The 20891-nt window shown below is 39.4% G+C and overlaps 2 protein-coding genes and 1 non-coding gene across 4 annotated transcripts; 2 read left to right on the top strand and 1 right to left on the bottom strand.

Annotated features, from left to right (window-relative positions):
• The first annotated feature begins 451 nt into the window (after positions 1–451).
• On the top strand, positions 452–11266 carry eif4g2b (eukaryotic translation initiation factor 4, gamma 2b). Of its 2 annotated transcripts, none has more exons than XM_088934760.1 (22): positions 452–647; positions 1898–2005; positions 3107–3172; positions 3489–3614; positions 3989–4091; positions 4615–4746; positions 4912–4978; positions 5058–5209; positions 5352–5462; positions 5604–5687; positions 5794–5892; positions 6075–6216; positions 6332–6495; positions 6638–6751; positions 7049–7177; positions 7341–7445; positions 7600–7815; positions 8099–8357; positions 8651–8855; positions 8946–9154; positions 9414–9535; positions 9763–11266. In XM_088934760.1, the coding sequence occupies exons 8-22, from the start codon at positions 5126–5128 to the stop codon at positions 9826–9828; spliced, it is 2109 nt and encodes a 702-aa protein (XP_088790886.1). In that variant the 5' UTR covers positions 452–647; positions 1898–2005; positions 3107–3172; positions 3489–3614; positions 3989–4091; positions 4615–4746; positions 4912–4978; positions 5058–5125; the 3' UTR covers positions 9829–11266. The 2 variants fall into 2 exon arrangements, with proteins under 2 accessions (XP_088790886.1, XP_088790885.1); XM_088934759.1 differs by having other exon boundaries at positions 3107–3231.
• LOC148819501 (small nucleolar RNA SNORD97) lies at positions 6779–6963 on the top strand. The gene has a single exon (XR_016094325.1). It is a non-coding gene; the product is annotated as a small nucleolar RNA SNORD97 (small nucleolar RNA).
• Positions 11267–11756: 490 nt separating the features above from the next.
• LOC148819499 (uncharacterized) lies at positions 11757–20080 on the bottom strand. Its single transcript, XM_088934761.1, has 8 exons — positions 19769–20080; positions 19348–19488; positions 17416–17616; positions 16170–16357; positions 15056–15269; positions 14696–14794; positions 14135–14202; positions 11757–12035 (listed from the first exon to the last, which is right to left on the bottom strand). Exons 1-8 carry the CDS (start codon positions 20078–20080, stop codon positions 11882–11884), a joined length of 1377 nt encoding a protein of 458 aa, XP_088790887.1. The 3' UTR covers positions 11757–11881.
• Positions 20081–20891: the final 811 nt, after the last annotated feature.

The raw sequence follows: 20891 nt of genomic DNA, 5'->3' as shown, positions 1-20891 counted from the left end.
AACTGGGATTGGTAAATGGGACACGAAACACTCGGGGGGAAAACGTCAATCACGGGTACGGGGATGTGGTGCCCCAGGCTGTCACACCTTTAAAAAAAAAATTACTCATACCAAAAAAAAAAAATCCATCTCCCAACCCGTCCTCACGGCGAAATTCAACGCGGCTTTACGTAATCCACTTACCGCATAAGCATGAGTAAATTCAGGGCTTTTTTTTCCCCCCGTAAGGCTTTTTTTTTTTAAATCACCAACTCCTGCACTGCGGCTGTGCTACGCGTCGACCAAACTTCCAGAAAGGGATCGGCTTTACTCGGCTCCTCTCTGCTTTTTGATTAGATGTTTATTTCCAAAGGTAACGCCTCAAAAACGTTCCTTTCCTCTGATACGTCAGGAGGAGCAGAGGAACGTCTTACGTCTGCAGCTGACAAGTTAGTCTGCTCCAGCTAATAAAATTTGAGTTGTCGACTGACGTAGGCCACCAGCAAGTAGATTCTTCTCTTCGGTAAAGGTGCCGGGCGCTTTGGCTTTGTTTCTGAGTTTCTGTTGAAAATCTTCCTAGATTTCCCCCCCGTTTATTTTTTTTATTTATTTTTTTTTCTTGTTTGGAGTCAACAAAATCGTGAAAAACTGAAGTTGTCTCGGTAAAGGTAAGATAATTACATCGTGTTAAATAGTCTTGTTTTTCTGTATCTCTAAAATGGCTGCTACCTTCTTTCTTTCCTTTGGATGCTATAGAAAATGGCGTCGAGTAATAGGTCCAGCATGGGTGTTTTTTAATCCTCCACGATCCTAACCGGCGTTTGTCAAGTAGCCGATTTAGCAGCGGTATTTTCGTAGATTATTGTGAATAATAGCAAAATTAATTTATCCTGTTTTAAGGAAGCGTAGCGCTTGGGCAGATGGAGATATGCGCAAGATAGCTTTTTTTGCGCTACAAAAGAGTATTGGGCAAGATGTATGTCAAAATTCTTTTGTGTTTATCTTCTGATCTGTTCGATGTCGGTGGGGGTTTTAATACAACATCTCGGTTTCTGATTTGGACATAAATTCCTGGTAGCCACTCGAGTCGGAAAAGGAGAACAATGTGGAACCCGTCCTCTATATTGTAATATAACTTCGATGAACAGACGATTTTATTTACCATAAATATGAAGCCGGTGTTGAAACGGCGTTCCTTTTTTTAAAGTCAAAAATCATCTTGAAAGAAATAGTGTAGTCTTCCTTCTTGAATGTCGATTTTTTTATTTAGAAATGTTATTATCTGGGGGGGAAGTCGTGTGACTATTGTGTGAGATTGTAATTTGGTAATCTGTTCCAGCTGTTGTTTTCGGTATATTTCAGTTGTATTTTCCTAAAACAGCGGATGCGATTAGGCCTAGGAAAGACAAAGGAAGCCATGTAGCTCTCACACGCTGTGGAAAGCAGAGGAGCCTTTTGTCTTATTTAAATTGGAAGAGTTTCCGTGGGCATTTTCTGCCGTGATTGACCTCGCCTCGGATTTTCATTCTCTGGTCGTCTTGGGTGGGGAAAAGATTTCAGAATACTTTATCTCCTAGGCCAGTCATTGTCCGCCCTAAAACATTTCTTTAAAAAATGCCCGTGCTATTTCACAGACGTTTCCTAACAGGCCTACCCGTTCTCGTTTATTAATATAAGCTGGAGCAGACATCTTGATTCCTTACAAGAGACTTTGATGAACTCGTTTCAAACGTGATTTCGGCTGTTAAGGTTTGGCTGGCACGATAGATGAAGTAAATGAATGTGCATGGTATGTGCTAGAACAATTGAGCTCACCCTACAGGAAGTGGTAGCCATATAATGTATTTTAATGTGTCATTTCGTAACACCCTTTTGATGTGGATTTTAACAGGTCTCTTTCTCTCTCCCCCCCCCCCAGCTCGTTTTCCCCACCCCACCCTTTGAATATTATTCTTTTGAAGATTCTTCGTTGTCAAGCCGCCAAAGTGGAGAGTGTGATTGCAGAAGGGGGTGCTTCTCGTTTCAGGTTTGTGAAGCCGTTAGGAGGGCTGGGGTTAGTGGTGCTGCAGTGGAGGGGCCAGCTTTGTATTTGACCTGTCCAAGATGTGAGAATGCGATGTGACCGCTAGGTCATTTTTAACCATGTTTCTGAGATGCATAAACTCAGTCCATGCTCAGTCCAGGACTGACGTTTCCTCAGAATTTGTGAGGTTATGTGGATTCCTTTGTCATGGTTACAATTGCAGCTAATTGATTCTGTATATCAGTGTAAAACCTATTGATGTTTGAAAAGTTTTCAGAAATGTGTGACCAAAGGTCTTTAGATTGAGAGATTTCAATTCAGATTGCATATCCATCCTTTCTGAAGTATTTGGTACTTTCTAAAGGAATGCATTTTTGATTACTCTTTTCACCTGAAAAGGTGATTAAAGGGTAAATATGAAGCAGGATTGGGATGAGTTGTGGAGTGAGGGAGTAACAGTAAGCCTTGCTCATGCTTATTACGGTTTGGTACCCATTTTGTTTAGGTTTTTTCATTTTTTCTTCTGTAATCTTGTTCTGATGCATTTTGCATCATTATGAAAAATTTTCAGTTGCGTATTTTCCCCGTCATTCCTCTGGGGTGTAATTTGATAGGATAGCAATACCAGTCCAAGGTCACTCCTATGCAGTCCTAGATAGCAGCTGGTGCTCAGTGATTTGCAGAAGCCAAAGGAGGTAGCAGTTCATGAATTGAGAAGGAATTACAATTGTAAGCAGAGTAATAATTGCTTACACTTATATAGCACTTTTCTGGACACTCCACTCAAAGCGCTTTACAAGTAATGGGGACTCCCCTCCACCACCACCAATGTGCAGCCCCACCTGGTACCAGAGTACCTTATATAAAGCTTTGAAAGTGGGTATCTGTTATTTTTCCCCAAAACTCTCTGCATGAGGCAGTTTGCTTCTGGTTAATACAGATCCTTTTTTGTCCTCTGTGGATTAAAGGCACATACAGGGCATCTTTCTCTCAAGTGGAAGAGAGAAATGTCTGTTTTTTGTATGGTGTCCTGGACTCCATCTTGGTAGTTATTTTCTGATAAAATGGGACAGTGTTTAAATGTGCCTTTGCTTTCCCTTCCAGTGCTTCTTCGGGGGGAGGAGGAGGTAGGGGTGCACCTCAGCACTATCCCAAGACTGTCGGCAACAGGTACGCTGGCAGACAAATCGGTGCGATACATCTACAGTCCAAGTCTTGCAAATGCGTAGGTAATACCCTATGTAGATATGGGTGCAAGGTAACATGCACGTGTGATTGTCTTTAAAGAATCTGTTTTTATGTATGGGGAAAAGCAGCTGGGCTTCTGTAGAAGATACTCTTGCTTTAAAATACTGTAAATTGTTTACACTGCCTAGTCTTTTATATGCATATATAACTTAAGCTTGATTATTCATGTGTGCAGTTTTGTCATTTGACAGCTTAGACCTGCTTGCAGTTCTCAGTTTAAATGTTTTCTGCCCTTCAGCGAGTACCTGGGGAAAACCCCAGGGCCTAGCGTTCAGAGATGGGTTCCTTCACGAAGCACTAGACGAGATGTCAACTCCACCAATGAAAAAGAACGACACGATGCAATCTTTAGGAAAGTAAGAGGGTACGTGTCATTCTTTTATCCATAAAACAATGGTACTGGTTTTCATGTGGGCGTTGATAATGGACCTATTTGATGAGATGTGGAGATTGATTCCCAAGAGTCGGAACATTGGTTAAAATAGTCATGTTTGTAACGTACAACTCGAAAGACCTTTAGCCTCGGGAAATTTGTCATTGTGCTATAAAAGCAATGTTTTGTTGTTAATCTGTGTTTAGCACTCAAGTGGGATATGAAACAGTGCAGTTTATGCTTTTGAGTGGTATGGAGGGTCAGCTGATTTTTATAAGAGCTCCAGACAGCAGAGCTATTTTTAAAAACAAGGTTGTTTTGTCTTCAGCAGGAATCTGTATTAATGCTTTCATTTCTTATTACAGCATATTAAATAAGCTCACCCCTGAAAAGTTTGACAAGCTATGCCTTGAGCTCCTGAATGTGGGCGTAGATTCTAAACTCGTCCTAAAAGGAATCATCTTGCTGGTAAGTCCCCCCCACCCCCACCCCCACCCACACACACACACACACACACACAATATTCATTTCATTTTAAACCTTAGGGTAACCACTCCAAGACTTAAGTGAACCTTGTACAGTTAGGTTTGTGTAGCTCATGTAGCTATGTATTATGTGACTTTGTGTGGTTAAAGTGCTATGCCTTGAATGTTAAGTCTTTGAACTGATGCTGCTTTAACATTGAAGAGTTATAATGCTTTGTCTTGGGCCTAATTTTCATTTAGTAACTTTATATTCCAAATAACACTTTAAACACTGTAGAAGTAACTTATGCTTTCTCTATTCCCACTCTACAGATTAGTGAAGCATGACATTTTTGTGCAGATGAGTTGTCTGTATATAGTCATTACCTTGCAATGTTGCCAAACTCTTGTGCCTAGTGGAGCATATTTGTTGCTTATTCCTTTTTACTTCCATGTAAGTGCTATAACATGGCTTGATAGAATGTTATTTTAAATCATAACTTTTTTTATTCTTCTCCTTTCCAAAGATTGTAGACAAAGCCCTCGAAGAGCCCAAGTATAGCTCGCTATATGCTCAGCTATGTCTGCGCTTGGCAGAAGATGCACCAAACTTTGATGGCCCATCACCAGAGGTTCAACCAACACAAAAGCAAAGCACGGTGAGGCTTGCACTACATACTCTAACAAAAAACCCTATTTGGAGTTGTGTGAAAATAGAATGCAAATTTTTAAATTTTTCAGTTCTTGTTCAGCGTTAAGCAGTCTTTGGTATGTAATCCAGTTTGGTCGAGTTCAATTAAATATATGGTCATTTTATTTTTCAGACATTCAGGAGACTTTTAATTTCTAAGCTTCAAGATGAATTTGAAAACCGCACCAGAAATGTTGAAGGTAAGTAACATACACACAGACATGGCTTATGTATTTTGTTTTGTATTTGTTGACTGACAAATGATCTTTTTGTCTCTAGTCTATGACAAACATGACAACCCTCTTACCGCTGATGAAGAGGAGCAGCGCGCCATTGCCAAGATCAAGATGCTGGGCAACATCAAATTCATTGGAGAACTTGGCAAACTTGACCTTATCCATGAATCTATCCTTCATAAGTGCATCAAAACAGTGAGTATTGATTTGGTAGTAATTTCATAAGCTGACTTGGGAAAGCCCATTGCTCTTTCTACATTTGTGATTTGATTGTCTTGCATTTCAAGTAACATGATGCTTGATTATTAAAGCTTGTCTGACCAAAACTTTCTTTCAGCTTTTGGAAAAGAAGAAGAGAGTACAACTTAAGGATATGGGAGAGGATTTGGAGTGCCTCTGTCAGATAATGAGGACAGTGGGACCTAGATTAGATCATGAAAAAGCCAAGGTATGTTTTCTGGAGAAAATATTCTATCGAGGCAATCTTGTTTTGTGTGCCTTTTTGATGAATAAAATTTACTTTTAAATTGTTAAGTATACAGATGCTTAAAATGCAGTTTTGTCAAGTAGTCTATCTTCTTTTCTGCAGTCTTTAATGGATCAGTACTTTGCCCGTATGCGATCCTTAATGACAAACAAGGAATTGCCAGCAAGGATTCGTTTCCTGCTGCAGGTCAGTACCGTACACAGTTGTTTAATACTATGTGTAACTGTATTTCTTAGTGGCATTTTGCTGCCAAACTCTGAACTGAAAACCTGCCCTTCAAAACTTGTTGCAGGATACTGTGGAGTTGCGAGAAAACAATTGGGTTCCTCGCAAAGCTTTTATCGATAATGGACCAAAGACGATTAACCAGATTCGTCAGGAGGCAGTAAAGGTAAGTAAGATTCCATTGAATTGTAATGGAGTAAAATATTTTGTTGATGTATGGTTTTAAAACCAAACTGCTGTTATCTTGATACCCAGTTCCCATGCAAATTCTTGTCTTGAGCTAAATGTTATGTACATTCTTTGATGTAGTGTATTGTAACTGTAGACTTATGCTTTTCATCCTTGCAGGATTTGGGTGTTTTTATTCCTGCACACATGTCTCAAGGAATGAGGAGTGATTTCTTTCTGGAAGGACCTTTTATGCCACCCAGGATGAAAATTGAGAGAGAGGGTCTTGGTGGATTATCTGATATGTTTGGGCAAATGCCAGGTTTGTAAAGGTTAAGGCCTCTGTATATCAAATACCAATATTGGCTACTACTGTATGTGTACTAGCTAATACATGTGGTTGCCTAAATGACTTTGAACTATGCCTTCATTTGTAGGAAGTGGGATTGGCACTGGTCCAGGAGTTATTCAGGATAGATTTTCACCCACAATGGGGCGTCATCGTTCAAACCCACTCTTCAATGGCCATGGTGGACACATTGTACCTGTTCCTCAGTCCCAGTTTGAAATGGGAGGCAAGCCTTTTATGAAGTCAAACCAGGTATGGGAGGCTCTTTTGTTGGCTTGTAAAAAATTTGTGTAGGTTTTAAAAGCATGTAGATGTACCCACCTTGTGACTATTTAATGGATATCATTTTAATGGTAATTTTGTGATTTTTTTTTTTTCTTTTTGACTGTTCCAGGGGCAGAATCAGCATTTTCATAACCAAAACCAGGGACATTCATCCCAGCAGCAAGCTCAGTCCAAGGACATGCCACCACGGTTCATTAAGAAAGGACAGCTCAATGCAGATGAGGTAAAGAGGGTTAAAGATCATGTACAAATGCCCAGTGATTATAAAGAGACGCGTTATTCTGAGGGAGAACTGGTACCAGGTTTTCTTTCTCTTGTATCTTCTTTTTTTTCACTCCTTTCTCTTTGTTCCCTTTCTCCTCCTCCCCCTCCATCTTTTCACCACTTAACTGGTAACTAGTGTCCGCTGAACGTGATTATGAGATATGAGGGCATACATTCCTATTTTTCCAATATTGGATATTTAGTTTTGATTTCAAACTGAATGTACTGATTTTTTTTTATGAATGCTTCTCCCTAGATCAGCCTGAGACCTGCTCAGTCATTCCTTATGAATAAAAATCAAGTGCCAAAGTTGCAGCCTCAGATACCAACTATGATTCCTCCGAGTGCACAGCCTCCTCGCACACAGACCCCACCACTGGGACAGGTGAGGACCTCTTCGCGTCTTTTAAATGCAGTGGCTTGAAGTATAAATTGTTTTTTTTCTGGAAACCTAAATGTATTTAAAAGCCTTGGGAATCTAAATTCTGTGTTTAAGGATTTTGTGGTTTTAGCGTTTGTCCATGTGTTTTTTTTTCCCCCACCCATAGCCACCTCAGCTTGGTCTCAAAACCAACCCTCCTCCAATCCAGGAAAAGCCTGCAAAAAATAGCAAGAAACCTCCTCCTGCTAAAGAAGAGCTGCTTAAAATGACTGTATGTACACTTCTCTTACTACTATAGGTTTATAAACAGCCTTTTACTGCAGTTTTAAATGTGGATCATACTGAAATGGTGTGTGATGCCTGACAGTCTGTTGCAGGAATTTTGACATTTCTAAATGTTTTTTTTCCCCCCCTTCTTTCTTCAGGAGACCATTGTTACAGAGTATTTGAACAGTAAGAATATAAACGATGCTGTTAATGGTGTTAGGGAGATGAAAGCTCCAAAACACTTTCTGCCTGAGATGTTGAGCAAGATCATTATTTGTTCACTTGATCGCTCAGATGATGATAAAGAACATGCCAGCACTCTGATCAATTCACTCAGATCGGAAGGGCTGATCACTGGAGAGAACTTCATGCAGGTGAGTATCCTTTAGTTTGAAATGCAGTGGGCAATTAACCATTCATTTAAGGGTTAAGGGGACTTGTGAATGAAGCATTTTTTTAAGGTTGTTAAAGTTTTACCATTATGGGTGGTTATTTTGGCTAATATTTCTATCCAAAGCAACTTAACATTTGTGCCTGGGTAATTTACTGGAGAAGTCTGAAATATGGGTATAACTGTAGTGCCACACTTGGAACAAATCTAGTCGCTTATTGATTTTTAGGGATTTTAATGTTTGGTTTTTTTTCCCCCCTGCACAGGCGTTCCTTAATGTTTTGGACCAGTGTCCCAAAATCGAGGTGGACATCCCTCTTGTGAAGTCCTACTTGGCCCAGTTTGCAGCCCGTGCAATTATTGCAGAGCTCGTGAACATAGCAGAGCTGGCACAGCCTCTGGAAAATGGCACACATTTTCCCCTTTTCCTGCTCTGTCTTCAGCAAACAGCCAAGTTGAAGGATCGGGAATGGCTCACTGAACTTTTCCAACAAAGTAAAGTCAACATGCAGAAGATGCTGCCTGGTATGTTTTTTTCCTCCTTTTTTAGAACTTGAAGTGCTGTAGTCCTGTGATGGCAGATTGTCTACTTCCATTTAAGCAAAATGTAGTAAAATTAATTCTGACCTTTGCATTAACTTTAGCCAATGTAACATGGCTGTGGTATGGCCTGTTTACATATCTAATGGCTTTGTATGAAGCTTAAGTTGCTATGTAATTCAGGCTCTGGCAATTGGGTGACGTTAACTGTATAATCAGTATCTAAAGAACAGCTGTTTGTTGAGCGGTATATCATGCATACTTTTTTCCTATTCTAGAAATTGATCAGAATAAAGATCGGATGTTGGAAATCCTTGAAGGAAAAGGACTTAGTTTTCTGTTCCCACTTTTGAAACTGGAGAAGGAGCTGTTGAAGCAAATAAAAGCAGATCCCTCCCCTCAGGCCATCTACAAGTGGATCAAAGACAACATTTCACCCAAACTCCATACTGATAAGGGGTTTGTCAATATCTTGATGACCAGGTAAGACAACTGTTTTCTCTCATACTTGTATACTGCTTTTTGCCCACTTTTAAGTTGTGCAAAACACCAGTTATTCTTTTTTTCTTCTAGCTTCTTACAGTACATTTCCCATGAGATGAGTATAGCTGAAGGAGATGACCAATTATCTGCTCCGTCAAAAGAGCAGTTAGACCAGGAGAAGCAGCTGCTGTTATCCTTCAAGCCAGTAATGCAGAAATTTCTGCATGATCATGTTGATCTCCAAGTCAGTGCCCTGTATGCGCTGCAAGTCCATTGTAACAACAACGGTTTTCCAAAAGGTAGGATGTTAATGTGTATAGTTTACACCATTTGGAACGCCTAACTGACGTGTCTTTCTACTTTGCGTGATTCCTCCCTGTTCTCTTGTAATTACCATGGTTAGGGTGAAGTCTCCAGCTTTCCGTCTCAAACATTTGAGTCTTCTCTTCTAAAAGACTGTTGCTATTAGTTTATATATTTCCTACAGAACGTCCCTGATTTTGTTATTCAGGTTTTATGGATGTTCTTCTATAATGAATGATCTGTATTAAATCCTAGGCATGTTGCTGCGCTATTTTGTCAACTTTTATGATATGGAGATAATTGAAGAAGAAGCCTTCCTTGCTTGGAAAGAAGACATTACCCAAGAGTTCCCTGGAAAGGGAAAAGCATTATTCCAGGTAATTTTTTTTTCTGAACAGGTCTGACAGACCTGATACAGATTTTCTGTATTAGAAATAACTTTGTTCCTTCAGTGTCATTTTAAAGAACTTCTGTACATCGGTTAATTTCCACAACATGGCTAAAAGATTGCATACAGCCTTATAAATGAACTTTTCTCAAATTATGTTCAGTTTTCATAGTGTGTGTAGTGGCTTTTACAGTCCCCATTTTCCCTTCCTCATAGGTGAACCAGTGGCTAACCTGGCTGGAGACTGCAGAGGAAGAGGAGTCTGATGAGGAAGCTGACTGAAGAACCAGCCAAAGCCTTACATGTACTATTGCTATGAGACGACAGCTTTTTTTTCCCCCCTCCCTTCTGCCCAAGTGCTTCCCTTGTCCTGCCCCCTCACCTAACCACTGCAAAAGTTCATTCCGCTGTAAAGGTTTTGCAGTATTTAAAGCAAAAGCATGTTTTTTTTTGTTAGACTAAGGTCTTAAGCATAGCATACCATCTAACAATTTTAGAAAGCCTTTGTTTAGGAAGTTTATAATGTATTGGCATGGAATTACATCTTATGTTGTGCAAAGTGGCAGTAGATGGCGAGGATGTGTTTTGCTGCCATGTATTCTACATAGGCTTTGAGTTAAGTAAATAGCAACACTGTAGAAATGCACTTTGCTCAGTGTAAAACTTGAGTCGTTGCAATATTTTATCCCTTGATTGTTACAAAGAATCCTAAACTGTAATCATTGGTTTGCTGCCATAACATTATAATAGTTATTGCCTGTGTTTCTACCTCCTAGTAATGGGCTTTGTTATGTGCTGGGTTTGAGTATTCTCCAGTCCTATTTAAGATGACAAAAAATGAGAAAAGCCTGGGCAGGTGCACAAGTCTTTAATGAAAACCTGGTTTACTTGCACAATATGATCTGATTGTGAGATTTTAGCCCTTTAAGTGCTTGGTGTGGTTGTATGTAAACCTGTAATAGCAAGAACTTCTAATGAAAAGCCTTCTTTAATTTGTTCACATGCCCTGATTTTTTTTTATATTACCTGTATCTGTCAAACATTGTGATACTTGAATTTCTTCTCTTCCTGCTGCATGTTCAGGGACTCTTGAAACATGAAATTCTGCCCATGCTAATGGGAAATCTTTTGATCGAGAAAGTATGTCAACATGGAACTTTTAACCTGTCTTTTTAACTTTAAATCGGTGAATAAAAAGTTAACTGAGACCAAATGATTGGGTATTGAATTCCCCCCTCTATCCTGTTCTTGAAATAATGAAGGCTTGTACCCTGGTTAGCAGAAGAGGGACTAGGATGTGGGTAATGCATAATTTAACATCTTAAATTATAGTACAATCATGGCAGTATGGGCATGTCCCTGCACATAACAATTTCACTTTTAATGTGCTCTAGAGTTGTACATGTAAATGATTTTCCATCTGTAAGGTGTGAAAGATTAATGTGCTGAAAATGTCGTGTACCACTATTACTTCATCTTCAGTATAGTTATACACTGTTAAGATCTTATTGATGAAATCATTATGTATCTTTAATTGGTTCTTTTTCCAGCCATACTGTAAAAATAAGGATTGTAAACCTTTTAAACCAGTTCAAATGTATTATTTCCCTGAAAACTATTAGCCTTATTGTTACTATTCCTTTATTAAATGGCCAATGCAGAGGAATGTGTAACCTGACTGCTCTGGAACGCCTAATAAAAATAAGCAACAGTTACAACACTTCTGGTGTTTATGAGCAGTCATCCTTTTGAACTATGTTGGGGTGATGAAGGCAGTCTAATGCTAATAACTGAAAATATCTGACCTCTTCCATGCTCATCTTCAGGACAGATTTTCCATCTTCAGCAAAACTAGAATTCAAAACTGAGTCATTTTACAACTCGAGCAGTTGCCAGTGTATTCAATACAATATTTGATTTTGGGAGTACTCAACATGGTTGAGCGCTTCAAGCTTCATTATAATCAAAGGATGGGTATATACAATTGTGTATATTTTCATCCTTGGAAAATATATACTTTGTATGGCTAGGTATTTAAAATGAAATAATCTTCCACTGATTGTAACATCATACAGTTACAGACATGATTAAAGTTTCACAATTGCTTAGGTCTAAATGTAATTTTATTTCAAGTCTCAAAAGCTTGGAAAAGGTGTGTAAGAAGCTGAAATGCTAAATGTTCCTAACCACCAAACATTGACTTTGGTTTGGCAGTTTTATGTCCACACAAAGTTTGTTGATCCTTTCAAATGTATTTTAAAAAAGGGTCTTAAAGTCCTTTGTTACATGCCAGCCTAATGCATTTGTAGGCTTTAACCCAATGAAAAGCAGTCATTCAGTCTGCTGGCAGCCAGAAATACTCTACTACTTTTGTCGTTCTTCGTGCTGATCCCATCTCTGGAACTCCTTTAGGTGAGAGTTCACTAAAATGAACTGGTGATGAGCCTCTTGTAGAGCTTGAACTCGGAGCAGTAATCCTGTATAAGAGTCTGCGGAAGATGGGGGAATATTTGTTAAAACCAAGATAAGGGTATGTTTGGTCTATAATTGACTTAGTAAATTGGCTTTTAAACTTAGTAAATTTTAATTACTGTGCAATCTGAATATTAAGGCTTGACATCTTTTATCATTTAGAAAGCCAAGCTGGTAGATTTCCATTTGTGCTACATTCTTTTCTTTAGGAGAATACTTGGCAGGATTTAAAATAAAAAATAATCACACAATTGCATAAGTTCCTGCTCATTCAAGTATCCATGGTGATGTTTTTTGTTTTGATTTTGGTCTCTAAGGAAGATATGGGACTGAGTTTCTTTTAAAAGACTTTAATGAAATATCATTTTTTTCTTTGTAGGAGGAAAATATTTCCTACAGACCTAACATATAAAAAAATGGAATAGTGTGGTATGAGCACAAGCAAGGGGAACAGGTACAGTTAGTATAATATTGATAGAACAGCTGTTTTGACCATCTGCTTGGGCCAATGTATGGTGCTGAAAGCATACTGACACTGCGCTTGCCTGAGATGAAGTACACATATAGTATCAAGTACCCTTCAATACACAAGATAAAATATAATACAAAGTCACATTTTGCATAAGCAGGAATTGTTACATTTACAACAAATGTAGTCTGCTGGACTTTTTGATTTTTGCTTTTCAGCCAATGAGTTAGGTGTGCTGACACAATAATTACAGGTGCATTTTCAAGTTTAAATTGTACAACACATAGGGCTTGATGAGCAGAGCCTGATTAACACTAAAAGTGCTGCATATTGTATCTTAAAGCAAACTGGGCTATAAACTAAGCTAATAGGGATATACAGTATGTAACCAGTCCTAAATGTCTTTTGTTCTATATACAGTATACATCTGATGACCACAAATTTAAGAAGAAACTTTTCTCCAGTGTTCATGTCCTAAGAAAAGATTGAGTATGGTATATAAAGGCAGTCTATTGCTAGTTCCTGACAGCATGCCACGTGGCATGGTATTTGAAACAATTTCCGGTTGATGGCCATCTATGATTTTAGACACTTTACAGTTTCTGAAGTGTGCTGTGAGGAGTACTGTACGTGGTGAAATGGAACCATAGGACATGCTAAAGTGGAACCAAGAGTAGATCAAAAATAGTAGTCCAAAAATCATCACCATCTAAACAGTAAATTGGAAGACAAATCACACTCGTGGTGTAAAAGCCATCATCCAGGAGGTCAACAACAGCACGGAAGGCAATATTCACACATGATTGCACAGAGATGATAGTGGCACCAAATCTTTAGAAAGTGGTGTAAGAAACAGAGCAGGTGCATCCAGTGATGAAAATCTGGATATGGAATCTATAAAACACTTGAATCTTTGTGACAGTGTTATTTGTAAGACATTTTTTCCACTCTTGGAGTGGATTAAAGTTATTGTATTCTGTCAAGAGCGCTATGACCTCCTCTGTGTATGGTGACATGACATTGCAGTACCGGCAATAATGAAATCGCAAGGTCAAGGACTGTACCTGTAGCATCACAGTAGCTAAAAGAGAATGGTGTAAAGAAGGTGATACAAATAGGAAAACTGACATATCATATATAATCTATTCCAACAATTACACTTTAAAACATCATTGTAGCACATGGGGAGACTTCGCATATGTCTATGTACCTTGAATATACAAGGTGTTCATGTAATTTCTTGTTCTTTTCGGATAACTGAATTGTAAAAACCGCGCTGTGAAGCAATGTAATTAGGTACTAAAGCAAATGTACAAATGACAACATGGACATGTCCTTAGAGACACACTGAGAGCTCTCGGGAGGACACTGATGATTTCAACACCTTCTGCCCTTTGTTAATGCACCAGATTTCATTCTGACGGTTTATTATTTTTGCGCTAGCTTTTTTGAACTGACCTACTAGAGTTTTAGAATCAAACAATATAGAAATAGAGATACACAAGGAAGATTATAAACAAAGAGGTAATTCATTCTAACTCATTTGGTCGAGATGTGTATATCTATGTACTTAACATTCATTTGGAACGAGATAAGTGTTAATCACTCCACACCAGAATCTCTGTAACAAATGTGTAACACTGTTACCTGTCTGGATTCCTGCCCGGCTCTTCTGTTACTGTGTCAGGTGTAGAAAAATATACCGCTTCTCCTTCCTGGTTGTGAAAAGAGATTCAGTTTATACTAATGACTTCCTTTTCCTTTGGAATTGTTATGTTACACTACTTATCAGCTGCTGTCATCCACTCACTGGAGGAATTTCTGATTTTGGCACAGTTGGTTAACAGCTTTGAGAAGAAAGAAACTTTTAGGGAGTGTGGTATCATAGGGAGGTAACTGCCTACACCTACAGTATCTAGTTCAATTGAAACAGCTCTCAACAAAATACTGGTTTTGTGGTTCTGCTCTTTCCTTCACTTTGTCTTGAAAACAAGCCGAAGAACAAAGCTCTGCGTCTCAATGTCTGAACATTGTTATGAATTTGAAGCTTTAGGAATTTCAGAAAATTAAAACGAAAAACTTTAGTCTGAATTCCAAAATACCTAGATGTTTAATGTGAATTTCAAAGATGAGAGTAAGATGGTTCTAAGTTCTCCATTGTAAAGCCTTTGTGGGGCCCCACAATACAATTTTGTCTTGAATACTTACCATCAAATGTCTTGGAGTCCCATCTTGATTTTTCAGGATTTTAATTTTCTGGTCATTTTCAGTCACACATAAGAAATAACTCTTGATATTCACCTGGCACTGAGAGGGAACATTGATACAAATGATACATTCAATAATGACTATATGCATGTCTGAGTACTTTCTATATACAATTCATGTAGTAATCGCTGGTTACTTAAAAAGTCCTGTAGGAATACAGAACCAATTCTAAAAAGCATGTTTTATGAAGTAACTGAAAGTGGTGTAATTTTACATGGTGCCGAAGGACACGAGGAAGAGAAAACAGTCGATTCTACTTCATCCCGAAGGGCAGGTGTTTGTGGGGAGCCGGGGACTTACTCCTTTGTTCTGTCTCTGGGAGTGTAGCTCCTCCTGAGCCTTGAGGATGTCGGCCAAGGCCTGGTGTCTCTCTCTCCACACGAGGGCCTCCGCTGTCCTCTCCTGCCTCTCGTGCTCCAGCAGCCTCTTCTCACGCTCTGCCTCCAGCCTCGCTTTCACAGCCTGCTCGCTCACCTCCTCAGCCGACAGGGCCCGGCGCCTGGAGCTCACCTCCCTAGCGGGGCCCAGCAGAGTGAGGGCTTGGAAATCCGCAGGGCGCTGCGGAAACCTACAATCTTTACACTGGCTATTATTTCCTATAATAGATATGGCACATCTGTGTACGGTGTTTGTCCAGTCTTTCTTAATGTCACCTTAAGATGTCATAGCTTCTGCTTTCAAGTCTTACAAGTTCTCACTTCTAGAGGGCAAAAGCAATATGTTTTCACCAAGTGATTCCTTATTGAAAATTAATGTCCTAAAAAACACCAGTAAATGCTCATGGGCATTGTTTGCAGTAAATTTTGCTGTTTCATATTTTAATATTTAATGTGTGACTAATTCATGTCTACTTTTTATTACAGTAGAGAACGACTTTCACTGCTTTGCAGGAAACCTATTTAAAGCTTTGCTAAGAGTGTAATTATCTGCTGCTCGGTTTAATCACCTCACAGGCGAATGTAATTAATTAATCTCTTCGTAAAGTGATAAGTGACTTAACAACCAAGGATGAAACACCAAATGCTACATTAATCAAGGTGATTCAATTAAAGCTGCCTTTTAGTTATTGTTATACTTTCTACTTTCATAATCCTGAAAAGGAGTGGAGGTGACACCTAACATTTGGTTTAATTTTATTCAGGATTTCAATTGAAAATCTGAGTACTATGTTCAAAGAGCTTCATTGCTGTGTGGTTTGTGTACCACCTCAATATTCACTTGCTTTCTTGAACTGTTTTATGAACTACACACTTTTCATGTTTTTTTACAATGTCACAGCTGTGGTGTTGTAAAAAGAGTTTTAGACAGAAAAAGGCCTTTTCTTTTTGGAAAGGGAAAGATGAAAAACTATACTTCAATATTAATGCAAGATTGTTTTCAACTAAAATATCTACCAAAACATTAAAAGACTCACTTTTCTTTGAGCTTCACATTCTGCTCAGTGAGCTCCTTCAATTTGTGTCGCAGTTCATTCCTCTCGTGTTCTAAGTCTCGGTTTTCTTCCAGAAGAACTTGTCTTTCTACCGAAATCTTGTCTAATTTTAGTTTGCATTCAAAGTAGTTCTTCTCTCCTTGGTTGAGCAATTGCTGAACATCGTTTAGCTAAAAACAGAAATATATTTATTAAAATATATAACAGATTGAGCAGAATTTCTGAAAAGAAACAAAGTGTATTTTAATTATAGTGGACAGCCCCTCAATACTTCTAGTACCCTACAGGAATTTAAAATCATGCTCAGCAATTAAAACTGGAACAGAAGTGGAAATACTGATCAAGACTTACAAAAATGCAGAGGAAGCTGAGCACACAAGCATGAACTTCCTATCAGAAGCCTCAAGAGAGATGTTTTGCTCTATGTTGTGGTTTTTACCACCAAACCATACAGAGCAATTTTGTTTTCTAGTAGTTTATTATGAAATCCTTCATCCGTGCATATATATACAGTGTATGCATCACTTTTTGCCCAAAGAAACCTTGATTGATCAAGCGCCAAAGTCTAGGGATTTAAATAAGACATTTTGCTGAAACATAGAAACACCTAAAATAAAATTCAAAAACTGCCACCAAAGGGTACAGAACCTTGGAAACAGAAGGTTACTCTATTTCAAGGGCCTTTTTGAGGTCTAATAAACCTAATACAGTATTAAAAAGCTGCAGACACCTCTCTATAGACACTGCTTATTGTCCAGTTCACTTTGCATTAACCTGAAACAGTGCTGACTTCACAGTTCAGCCCTTAAGAGAGGGGTCAATTAGATTTATTTCAAAAAAGTCTAGTCATCCATCCGTTTTCTAAGCGCCTCTTCCAATTCCCGGACACGGGGGAGCCAGAGCCTATCCCAGCAAGCAACAGGCACAAGCAGGGTACACCCTGCAGGGGACACCAGTCCATTGCAGGGCAGACAGGCACAAACACATTCACACCAAGGCCTGTTTTCCCAAAAGCTGGCTAACCTACCAGTATCTTTTTTGGACTGTGGAGAAAATCCACACAAACATGGTTAGAACATACAAATTCCACACAGATAGCACCCCAGGTCTGGTATCTGGTACACCAGGACCCCAGCACTGCAAGTCAGCAATGCTAATCAGTGCGCCACCATACTCCGAAACTGTGAATCATGTAACGATCTCGCTCCCTCCTGGAGGCGTGGTGTACCCTGGTCTTCAGATGCTGCAGCTCCTCCGTCAGCTTGCCCTTCTCCGCCTGTGCCAGGTCTTTCTCCTCCTCCGAATCCTTCGCCCGAGCCTCGGCCTGCGCCCGGCTCCTCTCTGCCTCACATCTGGCCACATCTGCATCTCCAGCTGCCCTGGTGCACAGGCTCACCCTCTGCTGGCAGGCGTGGAGCTTCTGCTTCAACTGCAGCAGTTCAAAAAGGAGATATCAACTGGAGCCATCATGTCACTGGGCTGGCCGCTGGAGAAGTACAGTAAAATCAGATCTAGAGGAGGAATATTGACTCTTGTCTCCAATTGTCTCTCGTTGTTGCGATACTGATATGACAAAGCTTTCGTTTGATAATACCACCATAGTTAACGGCCACTTCCTGAAGGCCTTGTTACTGTATGATACACAGAAAACTAAAAACCAGCATAACCAATATGTTCTAGGGATGAATGTACAGTGACTGCACTAGCACTAGAAACTTGTGGCATCAAACAAACAGTTATGATATAAATAGCTTTGCAAATCAAAATGACAGCTTATGGAATCTTCAAAGGCACCATACAACACATTCCCAGATTCTTGCAGAATAGCAATACAGAGCACCTCTGTGTACCTTTGTTGATGAGGCGTGGTGAACACAAGTTTATGTTTTTGGGAAAGTAAACCAGTTAGAACCACTTTTTGACAATATGAAAAATTTCTGAGCAAAGCCAGTGGTGAAAAGCCCAAGTGTCTGGGTGTACTGAGAGAGAAGAGAGACATGCCCTGAGAGCACAGCACAGCTGACTAGAACCTTGCTTCCCTGCTGATCCACTGTAGAGCCAGAGCAATGCCTGTATTCTGGTCTGGTTCTGGCATCATACTTGGCTAGGAAACAAACTGCAATGTACTGGTGCACAGTTTGCATTTTGCCACATAATCAAGAAGATTGCTTACATAACGAGTAAATAGTGTCCAGTGAGTGTGATGCGTTTCTAAAGAGTTTCAGAATTAGATGGGAAATCTCACTTAAAGAATATGGTTAGCTGGTGTGACTGCAGCTAAGAAGCTGGTAGTCCAGTGTTGATTTCCTTTCTATTCACTGTCACGGCAACAGTGGACGATTACTTTTCAGCATATTATTTTACTACAACTCTCTAAATCTAAGGTGTGCTCCTCCTGTTGTCCTAAGAATGTGGGAGGAGTTTTTTTCTGGTATGTCACCAATGATACGGATACATTGGTGTTGGATGTCTGGGGTTTTGTCGCTGTCCTGTTCTAACTTTATGTAAATTGAATGTTTAAGAAAGTATTAATAAAAATCTTAAAACAGAATGTACTATACAGTGGTGAAACTTCTGTTCTCTGACCAAACTGCCACCTAGTGTTGAGTACAGATTCAGCAACAAGCCTTGCAACAATACTCTCTGTTCTCCTTGACATCTCTCATACAGTATCTGCCTAGAAACCACTATTTTCTGTTAATTGCTTTGAGCTTGGATTACTTTATGTGGAGATAAATTAACTATAATCTGGATCCTGGCTCACCAGGAAAAAAACTGATCAAGCTCAAACAGATAAAAGTGCAACAAAAATAGTGCTTTTCCCTGAAAAGGCAAAGAATTTAAAAATACCTCTACTTAGCTGGACCAAATATTCACTATATAAACATTTATTTGACAACTAATTTAGAATAGGAAACCAGAGACCTGGAATGATGAGCTGTTCCAAAGTTTTGTTATAGCACTTGTTCACTCACCATCCAGAAATAGAAGTAGAAACGTTTCTAATCTCTTTTAAAAAAGCAGATAACGCAGACAAAAACCAAGGCCTACTCCAACTCCCCAGATATATGCATGTCTGTCCATAAATTTGGACACTCCTAGACTTCATACAAAGGACTCTAGGGACTGTGATTCTCTTTTTAATAATTTTGTCAGGTACCTCTTTAACCTGTGCCTGGAGCTCCTGGTTGAGGTTTCTCAGATTCCTCATTGTGAGCTCACTCTCCGTCCTCATCATTATCCTCTCCATGTGAATCTCGCTGGTCAGGTACTTGTTCTGCTGCTTCAAATCCTCACATTCCTACAACAAAACAAAACAAGTCCTGTCAAATCTCCAGATTGCTGTGTGAAAAATCCCCACTTTACCGCTCTACAGTCTGTTCTCCAAAAGTGTTCTCTAGGCCTCCATTTTAGAAAACTTCAAAATGTGAAAATGACCCTTTCCACACAGCAATAGCAATTACTCAAAGTCCTTATTGATTTTAAATCTGCTGCCTGTTTGGTGACATCATGCAGAAGACGCATAAAAAATATTTATTTCATTTCTTCCAGGTGCATTTGTTAAAAAAAATAATTCGTACCTTTCTCTTCCTCACCAGTTCTCCCTGTAAGCGACTGATCTGGATAAAGGAAGTCGCTGGGCTGAGGGCGCTTACAGGCCTCACCATCCTGACCGGTTTCCGACAGGGGCGCGACACCATGCCACTGTCCAGGAATGGGGCCTGGTCGTTGCCTTTCTCGTCCTGACCATCTTTGCCACTACTGAGCCTGTCATTCACATGACTGCTGCTGAAGGAGAGAGACTTATAAAGAGTCCCACTATCCAAGACAGGCGATCGGTTAGAGGAGCAAACAATCTGCAAGCTCCCGTTTGAAGTGTTCTTCAGAGACATTGTTTCAAAGCTAAATGATCTGGGATGTTGCTCACACCAGTGTGCCCTCTTCAGGTCTCAGCACAGGGGGTTTGAAAGTTTAATCCTGTTGGAATGACTGTTTACTGCACTGAACAGTGAGGATGAGTCTTACAGCAGGGGAAATGAATTATTAATGTGCTATGGGACACGTTATTAAAGGAAAAAGAAACCCTATCCCTCCCACACAGAGAAACCTGACGAGTGATCATACCATTACCAGGGCAAGGTTACAACTTTTTCTAACCACAAGAACTCTGCTGTATTCAGCTTAAAATGTATTTAATACATTTCTCATACACTTCCATGGTTAATGTATTAATGTGTTCGGTTTCATATTCCTAGGAGATTGAGACAAGAAACAGAAGCTTCTACAGGAGTCAAAGTAATTTCTGAGCCTTAAAGATTACACCCAATTATTGCCAAACAGAGAGCTGTCAGTCTGACATCCTATCACTGCCTACTTAACCAGACAACCAGTGTAATCAGCTTGTGAAATAAAACACTAAAGATCAAAATGCATTATTTAAAGATTGCAATTTAAGTAGGGCAAGATATGCTACATATATTTAGCTTTCGGTTCTGGATGACTTACATTACACTGAAAGCTGAAAGTAGGCTGCCTTTCTTGATGTACCCACAAACACATTTTCAAAAATAAGCCCTAGAAAGCTTTTAAGAGTGGAAACTTTCAGTTGTAATAGATTTCATTGCTTACTTATTCTGCAAAGGGTTAGATTTCTGAGTGTTAAAAACGAAAAAGCTACATTTACCTTAGACTTGGCTTCAGAAT

This window comes from Atractosteus spatula, chromosome 16 (assembly GCF_055471065.1).
Source record: "Atractosteus spatula isolate fAtrSpa1 chromosome 16, fAtrSpa1.hap1, whole genome shotgun sequence".
Taxonomy (NCBI): Eukaryota; Metazoa; Chordata; class Actinopteri; order Semionotiformes; family Lepisosteidae; genus Atractosteus; species Atractosteus spatula.
This window is presented reverse-complemented; position numbering and strand designations above follow the sequence as displayed.